Below are 14,249 nucleotides of genomic sequence, written 5' to 3' on the forward strand. Positions count from 1 at the left end.
AACCTTCGTCGGAAACATGGGACAAAATCTAGATAATGTTAGATTTCCAGATTGGAGTCCAAACTAGACGAGACACTTCATCTTCTATATTTTTTTATATGTGATTTTTTGAAAAGTAAATGGTGGTCAATATTGGTGATGGTTGTTATACCTCTTTTTATACCATTCAACTACCATTTTTCCTAATTTGGTTGCTTGCCCATCACATTATTCTACACCCATAAATAAGTTTAATCATAGCATATATTTTTAATCGGTGCATGAAGACAATTTTAGTACTTTCTATCTAGTACCAGTACTGTGGTAGTACGTAGGGCTAGAATGGTAGATATCATTTTTTAAAATGTTTTTATTTAAAAATAATATTTTTTTTATAATTTATTTTTAATCCTAAAACATCAAAAAAAAAAAAAAACTAAAAAAACATGGTAATACCACACTTAAATGTAGAGACTTTTATCTCTCTAGTACTATGGTGGTAGTATATTTTAACGGCTCTCCCTCGCCTCTTATCCTTTTCTTCTTTTCACACTGAATCAAAACCACACCTCTCACATACTTTGACCAGTTGCCTTGCCTCTCCTATCACACCCCTCTCCCTCTCGGCTACCCCACTCTGATCTTTTGAGAGAAACTGCGAGCAGAAGCGGCCTCTGTTTGAGAGAAGAAAAGGCTGGAGAACCACCCCTCTTTCTCTCTGTCTCTTGAAGAAAACCCTAATTCACCTCAGTACCCCCATATTAGGCTTAAAAACAAAAGGGAAACAGAAAACACCCAAAGAGAGTTAGCTTCCATTCATCTCTATCTCTTTCTTCCCTGATGGAACTATCAATTTCATTTTCCTGGGCTGTTTATTCCATTCTTTACACCATAATATACCCTTTTGTCCAAAACCAAGTAAAAGCAAGCCAAACGCTGTCTTCTTTGTAGATCAGAGCTTTAAAGACAACTTGGGGTACTTTTTCTGAGAATAGCTCTCCTTGATTTATCTTCCAGAAGACTTTTCGCTTTCTTCCTTTATATTACGACATGCTTTGTTTTGTAGCTTCTCCCCCCTTCTTAAATGAGCCTGATCGAGTCTGTGTGGTAAGTCAATAAGTAAGCACGCAAAAATCTCACTGCATATATAGATACATCTCTCTCTCTCTCTCTCTCTCTCCATATCTCTGTCTTTCTTTTACGTCTTTCCCTTTTAGTTTATCTCTCTTTTTCTTGAAGAAAAATGGATTCTGGCAATAGTGGAAGTATGCAATCCTCCAGTGGTGGAGATGAAGAGTATGATTCACGCGCTGAGTCAATCTCAGCTTTCTTGAACAACAATAACAACCCATTAAGCCATGTTGGTCCCATGTCTAGTAACCCACCACCACAACCAGAACACCACCACCACCACCAAACCCACCACTCTTCTTCATCATCAACGATGTTGTTTGACCCTTTATCAAACTATTTTGATCCTTTATCATCAGCATCATCAAGATCACCACCACCTCCTTTCACGAACCCAAACTCACTCCTCAATCTTGATATGGTTTGGTCTAAGAACTTAAGATCTGAACCCAATTGCACTGATCTTGGTGGCTTCATTTCGTCTTCCTCACCAACCCAACAGTTGTTTACCAACCAAACTCAAACTAGAACCACTTTTCAGTCTCTACCACCACATGGACATGAAAGTGCTACAAGAGGTCCAGTTTCAGGGACAAATGATCAAGTCAGTAACACTGCAGGGGTTAGAAACCCGAAGAAAAGATCAAGAGCTTCTAGGCGTGCACCAACTACTGTCTTGACCACAGACACCACCAATTTCAGAGCCATGGTTCAGGAGTTTACAGGGATCCCTGCACCACCCTTCACATCCTCACCTTTCCCAAGAAGCAGGCTTGATCTATTTGGAACTGCAGCCTCCACTTTGAGATCAGCTGTCTCTCACCATTTGGACCCTTCACCGCCTCCTTACCTTTTAAGACCGTTTGCTCAAAGATTCCAACCACCTCCACCGCCAGCACCACCATTTGCCTCTTCAGGCTCTACTGCATCATCATTTTCTACTTCTATGGTTGATGCTATAGCCTCCACTACTACAACTAACATCAACAATTCCGGTGCTTGTACTAATAGTACTACTACTTCTAATATCTCCTCAACTTCCATTAACTACCAACTACCTTCTGATTTAGGCCTTTTGAAACAGCCGCACCACTTGCTCAACATCAACGTCCAAAACCCAATTCTCAATTTCCACCCTCTTTTTCAAGCCCCTCACAAATATCCACTTCCAAATTCAACCAATATCCTTGGCACCACAAAAGCACAACAAGGGTCTTCTTTAGAAATCCCATCAAATGATTCACATCTCAAAATGGGTGTTTTAGAAGAGTTCGGGATGAGCCATGGCCATGTTAGCACAAACCTTACAGGGCTTCAAAATATAGTTTCATCATCATCGTCACCATCAGCAGATGCGACGTTAATGAGAAGAGGTGATCACAACAACAATCTTGCAAACTGGGGAGATGGGGTTGGTTCAAATGAGGGTGGCCATCATCATCATCAACAACAACAAGGTCTTCTAAGGTCCATTAATGGCAATTACAATAACTCAACCCAGCGTGTTACAAACGGGAAAGTTAACTTCTTGGCTTCATCATCATCAGATTTTCGTGGTGATAATAAGGGGCAAGAGAATGTGGCTACAAGAAGTGAAGGTATGATGGAATCGTGGATTTGTTCTTCTGATTAGGAATATAAGTTTCTTATTATTAGTTTATGATGATCACCATTAAGAAGTAGTAAATGATAACGAGATCATAATCAGAGAGAGAAAGAATGAAGATGAAGAGGATAAAGCTCAAATGGCGGTGAGTATCTATGTTGATGCATGAAAGAAAAGAATATTTTTTTGTCTCTCTCCATTTGAACCATGACTTTTGGTTAACCTAATTAGGACACCTTTTTTTTTTCTTTGATTTTATTTCCTTTTTAATCTCTCCTAGTTATATGTAAATAATAGCTTTTCTTTTTTCTTTTGACATTTTTCCATGTATTATTAATTCCTGATCCTTGTACATCCCTATACAAACGATCACGGCACTCTTAATTACTTCTCCTAGCTCTTGATAGTAATTAAAATGCTCTAGTTTAATTTACGAAGTTCAATTTCTCTCTTAGTAATTGGAATGTGGTTATATATATATATATATATATGTTCTCTTTAAAGAAGTCAAATTTGAGATTTTTTCTGTCGCCTGCTGTAAAAGAATGAAGAGTCTTGAGCTACATATATGTGATGACTAATCTTTGGATGGTCTTCACATGGCATGTTGGTTTGTTCAAGTTGACCATAACATTGAGGAGGATTAAGGAGATGTGAGGATCGAGGATCAAGTACTCGAAATTTTTTTTTTAGAATTTTTATGTTTGTTTTTTATTAGAGAAGTTAATCAACAAAAAATACTTTACAGTTAAAGAAAAATTTAACTTGATTTTCAGGAAAATATTTTTTTTCTTTTGGACGAAAAACACTTTTTAGAAGTTGTGAAAAATTTAAAAGTGTAATATTATTTGTTGATTTTATCAAATTTGATCCTCAAACATTTGATTGCTATATATTTTATTTTGAATCTTTTTTTTTTCAATTTCAACTCTTAGAATTTGATTTTTATATAAACTTTAGTCCTTATTCTTTTTAATTATTTTTTTTCTCTTATCTTTTTTTAATCAAAATTTTTTTATCTTATTTTATTTTAAATAATTTATGAAATTATAATTATTATTTTTATTTCATTTGTCTTTTAATTTTTTTATCTGTCAAATTTGATCTTTATTATTTTGATTATTATTTATTTTATTTGAGATAATTTATGAAATTAAGTTTTTTTTTAATTTCATTCTCATATAACTTTTTAATTTGTAAAATTTATTTCTTATTCTTTTAATAAACTTGAAAAAAATAAAATATTAATAAATTATTTTTCAACTCATTTCATATGACATTATCAAATATTAAAAAATAATTTACTTTTCAAGAATTTACTCTAAAAAAACAATTTTTTTAAAAAATTATTTTCCACTTAACAAACTCCATAAATAAAAAAACAGAGCCCATCAAAGTATGTGTGTGAGTGTTACTTGCTCGTGTTTCCATCACTTTTATAGTCCTTGTTATCGAGTATTAACTCAAGAATGATGAACAAGAAGAACACATCGTTTAGTGCCAGCAAATTAATAAAAAGAAAAACACAACACATGGGGTTGGAGTTTTGTCTGGTTTGGTTTGATCTAGAAGTAAGTATAGTTTGTTTTTGTATTTTAAAAATATTTTTAAAATAATATAAATTTTTTTATTTTTTTCTTTACTTTAAATTAATATTTTTATATATATTTTTAAATTATTTTGATACGTTAATATCAAAAATAACTTTTAAAAAATAAAATAAATATTATTTTAAATAAAAAATATTTAAAAAAACAATTATAACCATAACCATACTAACGTTATAATAATATCTATCAATCTAGCATTGCCGCATCCTCTCGTTACCTTTGTGGTATTTTGTGGTGTCCGTAATGTATAGGGAGTGATTGGTGGCGCGATTTGGGGAAACGTTGGCCGCCGCAATCTTGTCTTAGATTAATCAAATCTCTTCTTGCACGTGGTTCTGCTTGTTTCTTTACTTAGCACTTTGTATTTATTTCCACAATAAAAGAATTCACAAAATGTTGCTTCATTTTATTTTTTATGGTAATTTGAAGTCTTGATATATAAATTATAGGATAAATTATAGGTCTTCAGTTTTATTTATTTGTTTTAAAAAAACTAAGCCTCTAATTAAGGATATTTATATATATAATACATGTCATGTCAGGTCCCCTAAAGAAATCACTAATGGTGTTAAAGGACACCAACAAGTAGAGACCGACTGTGCGAGTTGGACAAAAGTGCCCTTTTAGTACAGCAATAAAATGCTTGGAGATATTTTTTTGCCCTTCTGTGAAGCAAAAAAAAAAAAAAAAAAAAACTATAGACGGGCATTAATTAAAAATTACATAAACCTAGCTTTCCCACCGATCTACTTTGCCTTAAAAAAATTTCCCCCCTTAGAACGAACCAAGTGATTTGATTATTGTACCTTACAAAAGTTTTCATTTAAAAATGTGGGTGCACTGTGAGCTTTAAGAAGTCAAATTATGTGAGTATCGCAGACAACGCATGTGTGGACAAGAATAATATTTAGCTCACATTAGCTGTAACTTCGCTTTTAAATGGTTGTTTATGAATGAATTTCAAATTATATTATTTAGAAATTTGAAGTTTTTTTAAAATAATAATTTTTTTATGTTTTTTTTTTAAATCATTTTAATGTATTGATGTGATCAAATATAATTATTTAAAAATATAAAAATTTATTTTAATATATTTTTAAATAAAAAAACTTTAAAAAATAATCAGTATCACATTACCGATCACCCTGAACCTGAGCATGTGTGGTGGGGGACTAGTCATATTTCACGTATTTTTCTTAGGTGCTTTACAGCTTTCATGTTACTTCAAAGAAAATAACAAAGGGATTGCAAATTAACATATATACGCTGAGGACTTCATAAGGTTAACTTGTTGAAGAACTCTCTACACAAACCCTGCAATGTTTAAATCTCTATAATTAGTTGCTCACTCGCAAGTTTTTGAATCACTAATTTAGGAGATAATTTATGTTTTCCCAATTCAGCTGCTCCCAATATGTTTGGATATTCCAGTGATTAGTTGCTCTGCAGAATGTCAAGACCCATGAAAACATGCAAACAAGAATCCCAAGCATCAAATCAATGACAAATTGGCCCTTCCAATTTTGTTCCCTGGTTGCCTGCCAGGGGTGCTAGTTCAGTACAGCTTCTTTTTTCACTTTGGTGTTTTTAAAAAATATTTTTTATTTAATAAATTATTTTTTTATGGTTTGAATATGTTAACGTTAAAAATTAAAAAAAATATTAAAAAAATCTATTTTAATATATTTTCAAAACTAAAAATTATTTTAAAAAACATTATGCATTGTTTGTCTCAAAAACCCATAGATCTAGAAGGATTATTGACTAGCACCATCAGATTTGAGCGTGTAAGTTTATTCAAGCACCGTTTTCCTCCCATTATCGTATCTAAGCTTTTTCAAGGAAAAAGTGTAACCATTTTGTCCGGCATTCAAATCAAATTATATTTTAAAAAAAAAAAACATGTAGATGTAGATGTAGCTTTTGCGAAACCATGGTGCGTGACAAAAAAATCTTCTTTCCCGCCGAACGTCTTGTTACAGAGAAGAAGCACAGCAGATCAGAGTGCTGGTCAATAGTGTTCCAAATTGTCGAATTTCTCAAAATAAGAGAAAAAGGTTGGCATAGCAAAGCAGGCACTCCTCTGGAACAGTTATCATGATCAAAAGTGGGCATTATCCTTTGCATGAAATGGAGATATAAATCTAAAAAGTAGATGATCTTTTTTTCATCACATTGATTGATAGATCATGATCTTTTTCACTTCAATTATACAATATCCACCACTTTCGCCTTTGGTGTTTAAATTTTGAATCATGAGAAAGGGAGTGGTGTGGTTTCAAAAATTTGTGAATCTTTTTGCTAAAGGGGAGACGTTTTCATATGAATTATGAATGGCCAATCTATAGGATTCTGGCTGGAAACTTTTGTAAAGAGCACCCTTCCTTTCTCACCATTTATATGTGTTTTATATAATCCAAAGCTCTCAAGGAAAATAAATCTCAAATGATTAGCCATGGGATTTTGGGAGTCTAAAGGGCCAGCCACGGGCAGGCATTTTGCTGATAGACGGGGGAGAGAGAGAGAGAGAGAGAGAGAGAGAGAGGAGGGTGGTGGTGTGACTTGTGACACTTCTTTTACCATCATGGGGGTGGTCCATGCCAGTGAATATAACTATAGCCTTTGATCTTTAGCAATGATGACTCCTCTCCTCGCTATCTCTCAGCCCATAGGCTTCTGCTATGCTGGAACAGTCTCACAAAATGGCAAGGGCATCATTCTTTCTCCATCTTTCTCTGTACAGAAATATAAAAATTGGTAGTGCCCTACATTTTTGAGCCAAGCTCAAAAAGATGTACAACTTTTGACATCTTCATCATAAGGCTGGCTCCCTCCATTCCCTCCTCACTTGAAGCCATTCCCTCATTTGAAAAAGCATATATTCAAGTGCCCAATACTGGAAGAAGACAAACTTCCACATTTGCAGAATAATAGTATCTTATTCCCAAGTCCACATATCATGTCTATTTAGGCTAAGTCTCATTCATAAACTAAATATTATAAAGGAAAAGGGAAAGGGAACGAAAGGAAAAGAAAGAAAGGAAGAAAAGGGGTTCTGGTTAGAGCTAGCCCCAACGCACAGATCCAATCTTAGCTGCTTTTTGACTTATTTGCACCTCAATTTTGTAGCGTGGGTTATCCTAATTAACACTAGCTAGGCATCTATATATGTGTAACACGTATCATGTTACTTCATGCCCATGTATATATAGGCATATGCTGTCCAAAACCACAATTCCTAATCATCCAAGGTTTTGCTTTTATTGTCATTTAGACTATGTTCCTCAACAAAACCGAGGGAGAAAGAAAATAGAATGGGGTGAAGCGATTCATATTGTCAATCTATGTATTGTTTCTTATTTAAATTTGATTTCTTTTCAATTTCTTGCTCTTTATATATATATATATATATATATATATATATATATATATCCTAATTTTAAAATCCATAAAACATTTATATCCTAATCTTAACAAAATATCACGCATTCGCTCCAAATTTAAAGAGAACGGCTTACGTTGGTCACGGGAGTTTTTTTTTTTCCCCTCCCCCTCCTTTTCCTCGTACTCTAGTATAAAGACAAATTACATGGAAATTTGCAATTTTCCCTTGTTCTTCTTCCCATTTCAAGTAGCTAAATACTACAGATTAGATAGAAGTAAAGTGTCTAAAGATCATGTAATAACCTCTCTCCCCCCAATTTTTTAGAAGAGACGGTATCTTTCTTCTCTACAGAAAAGGACGTCTTCCTATAGCTAATACTCGGTGGTCTCTCTCTTGGAGGAGGCTTCCCACGTCTATATCCTGCCCACCTAGGAGGGATGGAGATGGATCTTTATTTGGTTAGGAGTTTCCTCTTTTGTGGCAAATGGCAACACCAGTTAGAAATTAATGGTGCTTTAATTGAGGTTTCTTAGGTGAAAACAAGAGATTTTTTCACAATTAAAGAGCGGAGGATGCAAGACAACATCTTGTGGTGCGAAGAAAGAAGAACCTTGGGATGGCGAAACAAGTTTACTAGGTCATATCTTCATCATCGAACCTCATGAGCTTCATCCCATCCATGTTTTCATATATGAATATCCCTAGTTAATTAGGCCATATCTCAATGTTTCACCTAACGAATCTTGCTTCATATAAATTGCATACACCTATTATTGACGTCATATCATTTTTAACATTAATTCACAAGAAATCTTAATCGAGAGAAGTCCCATCAAAAAGGGTGTTTTTAGGAGCCTCGATTTGAAAACTCTTCAAATGTTTGGTGCTACTACACATCAAACCCCCCCAAAAGCTATCAGTATGTGCGCATACAGTACTGAAATGAGTCGTGTAGATAGCACGCAAAGCTCTCCAGCACGCACATAAAATGGAAGAGGTGTGAGACCAAAGGATTGCCTTTTGAATATCATCCCATTACATAATTAAATCATCTGTTTCATCTCCTAGTGCCGACTTTTGTACTGAAGGCCGTAGCTGTTTAGTCGTGTGATCATTAACGGTATCCGGTAATAATATGAAAAATGCCTCTGAGATTTAAATTATAGCAATATTACAAAATCCATAGACATATTTAAATGAAGATCATGAAGATTTTTCCCCCGCAAACAACCCTGAAAAACTCTCTTTGGAGGTCAAGTCTTTTAGCATCTAGCTCAGTTTCTTACAACTTTTAAAACTTTTTTGTTTTACTTTTGATAATCAAACAAGTTTAAAGCATAGTTAACACTTTAATCCTGTCAAAGACATAACACCACTTAATATTAAACTCGGCACGTCCCTTATCTGGATGGTGTTGTCAGAGAATACAGTTCTATACTTAGCTTTTTATTTCCTTTAATTGTACTCTAGGGTTCAAGCAAATTGCTAAATACTAGTTACGATGCAAAATATTTTTTAATGAAAAATTTATTAAAATATATTTTTTAAAACAAGGACCAATTTTAAAAACACTTTAGAGAAAAAAAAAGGAGCAAAATTCCAGGATCAAACGGTGACTTACTATTTGTTTCAACGACTTCTCCAATGGAGAAACTTTTCGAAGTAAAAACCAGTACTTGAACAGGAACTCCATTTACTGTGGTGCTTATTTAAAATCTTGCATTATGACTTGTCTGCCTTGGTGGGTCAGGAGTGATTTTCATGAAGTCCACATTTGTCTGCCACTACTGTCATGTTATGAACTGCAAGCTAATAGTTTCCATAAAGCAAAATGTCCCTTTTCATTGCCTCCAAATCAATTAACCTCCTTGATTAGATTTAACCACAAGAGTTTAAGGTTATAAAGAGACATTTTACATCATTCGAAAACAAATTTTGATGCTACCCATGTAACAGTCTCACAATGATTAATGTTAAAGGTACAGTTTTTTTAAAAAAAACTTGATTTATTTTATATATATTACTTAAAAAAATATTTGAAATTGTATTAGTTGTGGTTTTTTCAGCTTATTAAAACGATTTAAAAATAAAAAAAATCAAAAATTTAGCTTATCAAAATGATTTAAAAATAAAAAAAAATCAAGAATTTTCAACAATATTTTTAGACGCAAAAACAAACACTCATTAACTGCAATGCAAACATTCTTTCAGGGCTCTTGATTTCCTGCCATATGATAAGCTAATTATAGTGAAAAAGGCATGCTAAGAATGGGCAAAATCTGGGAATCATTTCTTTGAAGCTCTTAAGATTTGCTAGTGGCCGTTAGGGTTCCTTGTAATGAGGAGATGCTTAATTGCAAACAAGAACTTGTATAATGCAATTGAGTTTAACATGATTATGGCTTTTTTCTTCTTTTTTGCAGGTAATAAAGGCAGAGTTGCAAGAAAAGAAAAGGGAAAATAGCACTGGAAACAAGACATTTTACCGCAAAATCGCATAGGCAAGTAAAACTGTGAAATTCAAGCATGGAGAAATAAGAAACTTTTTGATAAATATTGGGAGTGCTATTTGGATTAGATTTGTCTCCCAGCAAAGCCCACAGCACGGCAAATAAGGTTCTTTGACGTTGATGAGAATGTGCATCCAACTAGAGACAAAGGGGTTTTGTGGGCCCTTCTCAAAGCCACCCGTCCTTTCTCTCATCATGCTTGCTCCCCATTCATCATGCCATTTCCCATAGCCCATCCATATTAATGAAATCGTGGCGAGTGAGTCAGCTTACGAAGCCACGCAATTCTTGGGTCCCACTCTATCACCTTAGGGCTTAGCCTCCATGCCTAGATTTACACCCCTACGGGTCTTCTTTTTTCTTTCTTTCTATTTTGTATTTAAATAATCTTGGTTTTTCATCTTGTTTAAGACTCTTTTTTGACAAAAACGTTAAAACTCTCCATGTGCTATAAGTCAACTCTTAAAAAGTTACAATTTAGATGGAGTTTGTAGCAAATGAATAATTTTGTTTGAGGTGGTTGTTTTTTAAAATAATTTTTTATTTAAAAATATATTAAAAAATTTATTTTTAATATTAACACATCAAAACAATTAAAAAATACTAAAAAATTAATTTGAAAAAAAAATAAAAATATATAATTTTTTTCAAAAACATTTTTAAATGCTAGAAAGAAACATGTTCTTAGTTAGTTATTTGTAATGGCTCGGTTTTCTTAAAATGATGAATTCTAAAAAAGAAAAACATTAGTTAGTTCTAAGAAAATAAATAAAGTAATTGATGGCATCAAATAAAGAAAACCTAAAAATACTTCATAAAGAATTGTTATAGGCTTTTAACCTAGAGAATTCATTGTTCGAGTCAATTCTTTTCTCAAGTTGTCGTCGTCGTCGTATTAATGAATTTAGTTTTATAAATATCATGCTAACTATTCCTAATCTATCATTTTTTTTAAAAAAATACAAAAAAACCCTAATCCTCACTTCATTTGATTAATGGGCTTCAAGACCAAATAGTGGGAAAACAAGCTTGAGGGCGTTCAGATTTTAGAAAGCGAACTTTGGGCCCTCCGATTGAAGATACTCTTAGAATCACCGACTCTTGGTGTTCTTATTTTTATTATTGTTCAAGCTTAAGACGAAATGCAACTATCACCACCACATATGATTTGTCATTACTTAAAATCATTTCATCGCGGGTTTAATAGAATGGACATGCTTATTAAAACATGGGATATTACCTAGATTTCATCTCTTTACACTTTCAATTTTTTTTTTTAATTTTAGCCTTCTCCTCTTTTCATATTTGTTGAGTACATCTATTTTTATTGTGTTCTATAAATATATTTATTTCATGATATTACGTGATTTAGAGTATGTTTGTTTAAGAGGTGTATTGTGTAAAAAAATATATATTGCATGCTTTTTATAAACAATATACCTCACAAACAAATACTCTATTAGTGACACATTTCTAATCTTTCCATTTATATTTATGAAATTAAGTAATTAAAAATGTGACTTTTATTTTATTTTAATTAATTAGGTTAGTTTAGTTTTTTTTTTATTAGTTCTATTTCCTTTTATCATTTAATTCTCACCAAAATGAAAGAGTTACTGTGGGTTTCAAAAAATAATGTAAAGGCATTAACTAATGATACTATGATAAAAGTGACATATACAGAACAAAATAAAGAGTTAAGAGATTGATGTAGGAGTTTTTTTGGAAAAATAAATATTTCTCTAAGTTAATTTGATTTTTTTATTCTATATGATTATGTTTTTCTATTTTTTTTTATTTTAAGACAACAATTTTCATATTTTATTTTTCCATCATTATTATTTTATTTTATTTGTTTGTTTTCTATATAAAGAGTTGTAATATTTGTTTTGGCAAGTGAGACATGGATGACTAAAATTAGATATCTTGAGAATTTCCTTATAGTCATGATATTATTGGTCTTTGATGGTCTTGACTTGTAAAAAACCTTGATATCATTTTTTCTCGTCAACATTAGTTAGTATTAAAGGCCAAACATTTCGAGTGATTTTGGTTGGAGAACATTTCAAGTGATTTTGGTTGGAGGTTCTAAAAAACGTGTATCAGAGCTCATTGATTTCTATGTTATGTTTAATAACTATAGTTGAAAGAGATTGTAGAACATAACATGCTTGTGTAGAAGAGAATAAGAAGGTTCTTCCCTGGAAAAAAGACATCTCATAACTAGGGTGTTGTTTTCATTGACACCAGATGTTGTTATTGAAAGTTTTGGTTGTGGGGCTTGTGTTGAGATGACATGTACACAGATGTTGTGCTGGGGATCTATGACGGGGCATCCCACATAAAATATTTGTGTTAAAGACCTATGATGGAAAGGCCAGTACAAATATATTAGGGATCCATGATGGCGTGACCCATACACAAATGGATGTTCATGGTAAAAAATGGTTTTTTACCGAGGTCTGAACTTGAGGATGAGTTCCTTGCAACCCAAGAAGATTGATGGAGGGGTTTTTTTAAAAAAATAAATATTTTTCTTAGTTTATTAATTTTAATTTTGTATCATTATGCTTTTGTAAATTTTTTTTCTCAATTGAAGATAATAGTTTTCCTATTTTATTTTTTCTATTCGGTATTATTAGAATTTTCTAGTTTATTTTTTCTATATAAAGAATTGTAATAGCTTTTTAGCAAGTGAGACGTGAACAAATAAAATTAAGTATTCTAAGAGTCTTCCTATAATTATGATATTTTTAGTATTTGAGGGTTTTGACTTACAACAAACTTCATTTTCTATCGCTTTCATGTGGTCAAGGACTCAATCAAATTTAGGGTTTGCTTTTGGGAAGTTTTCAACCTACTAAATTTGGATAAATCCATTAAACATTAGTAGTTTAGAAGGGGCTTAGAAATGCATACTATCATATGAATAGAAGGGCATGGTTGAGAATAATTTATAATTTGGGAACACGATTGAGACTTGAAAAATTCTATTTAGGACTTGGTTGAGACTAGCCAAATAGTCTAGTGACTAATTTGGGGTTTGCCTTTGTCTATAAGAGGACAAGGATTGTTTGGAACAACCTTAAATACACTAAGATTCCAGATTATCTTAATTTGGTTTCAGGACTATTTCAAGGCCTTTTCTTACAAGGATAGAGAGATAACTTGAGGCGGTCGTAATTACTACACCAGGAAATGTATCCCCCCCCCCCCCCCCCCCCACCCCCCCAAAAAAAAAAAAAAAAAACTCTTAGTCCTAGCATGTCCTTTAATTTTAACTGTATTAAAAGGATGGAATTAATCTTAATGTGTATCTAGATTGAATTTTGAATGTCATGATCACTAACCATCAAAGCAAGAGCGAATAATTACGAGACAGAAAGATATAGTAATTCAAACGACAAGTAGCAGTTTTACTGAATAAAAAACGGCTACCTTTTGCAAAAAGGGAGGGGAAGAACAACTTGTAGAATTGGAATAATACTCGGCGTAATCAAGTAAAGATGTGATTACAAAGACTGGCTCTGGCTACACTTTCGGCGAGTCATTTCCAAGTAACTTTAATGCTCAAGAACAAGATCACGTTTTCCCAGCTACAAGCATAGTAAAAATCATGGCAGCAATAGTAAGAAGTAAGACATCAAAGAATCAACCGTTAATGTAGCTTTTTCTTCGCGAATCATTTTTTTCATTACAAAACAAGATGACACTTTGAAGTTGAGAAAAATACAAGCAAAGATGTGTGCGAAGACAAAGGATAAACGTCAAATTAGTTCTCATACTGTTCATCTCTTTGGAGCGATGGCCCCTTTGGCACTTCAAATTCTTCAAATAAGTTCCGATGAGAATTTGTGAAAAATCTGTTTTACCACTGAAAGACGACGCAAGGATAAATCATATATAATTATCAGGAAAAAAAACTTCACACAGAATGTTAGGATTTCCATGCTTGCGATTACTTTGCCAGAATATGTGGGTTTGATTATGGGCTTGGATATCAGTTTTGTTGGGCTTGATTAGGAGTT

The 14,249-nt window shown here is 32.9% G+C and overlaps 1 protein-coding gene across 1 annotated transcript; it reads left to right on the top strand.

Annotated features, from left to right (window-relative positions):
* The first annotated feature begins 469 nt into the window (after positions 1 to 469).
* On the top strand, positions 470 to 3,159 carry LOC7490219 (uncharacterized). The gene is made up of 2 exons (XM_024605642.2): positions 470 to 955; positions 1,046 to 3,159. Exon 2 carries the CDS (start codon positions 1,223 to 1,225, stop codon positions 2,741 to 2,743), a length of 1,521 nt encoding a protein of 506 aa, XP_024461410.2. The 5' UTR covers positions 470 to 955; positions 1,046 to 1,222; the 3' UTR covers positions 2,744 to 3,159.
* The last annotated feature ends 11,090 nt before the right edge of the window (positions 3,160 to 14,249 follow it).

This window comes from Populus trichocarpa, chromosome 7, assembly GCF_000002775.5.
Source record: "Populus trichocarpa isolate Nisqually-1 chromosome 7, P.trichocarpa_v4.1, whole genome shotgun sequence".
NCBI lineage: Eukaryota > Viridiplantae > Streptophyta > Magnoliopsida > Malpighiales > Salicaceae > Populus > Populus trichocarpa.

Coding starts and splice junctions, on each gene's coding strand:
- LOC7490219 (XM_024605642.2), top strand. CDS start 1,223: ATGGATTCTGGCAATAGTGGAAGTATGCAATCCTCCAGTGGTGGAGAT.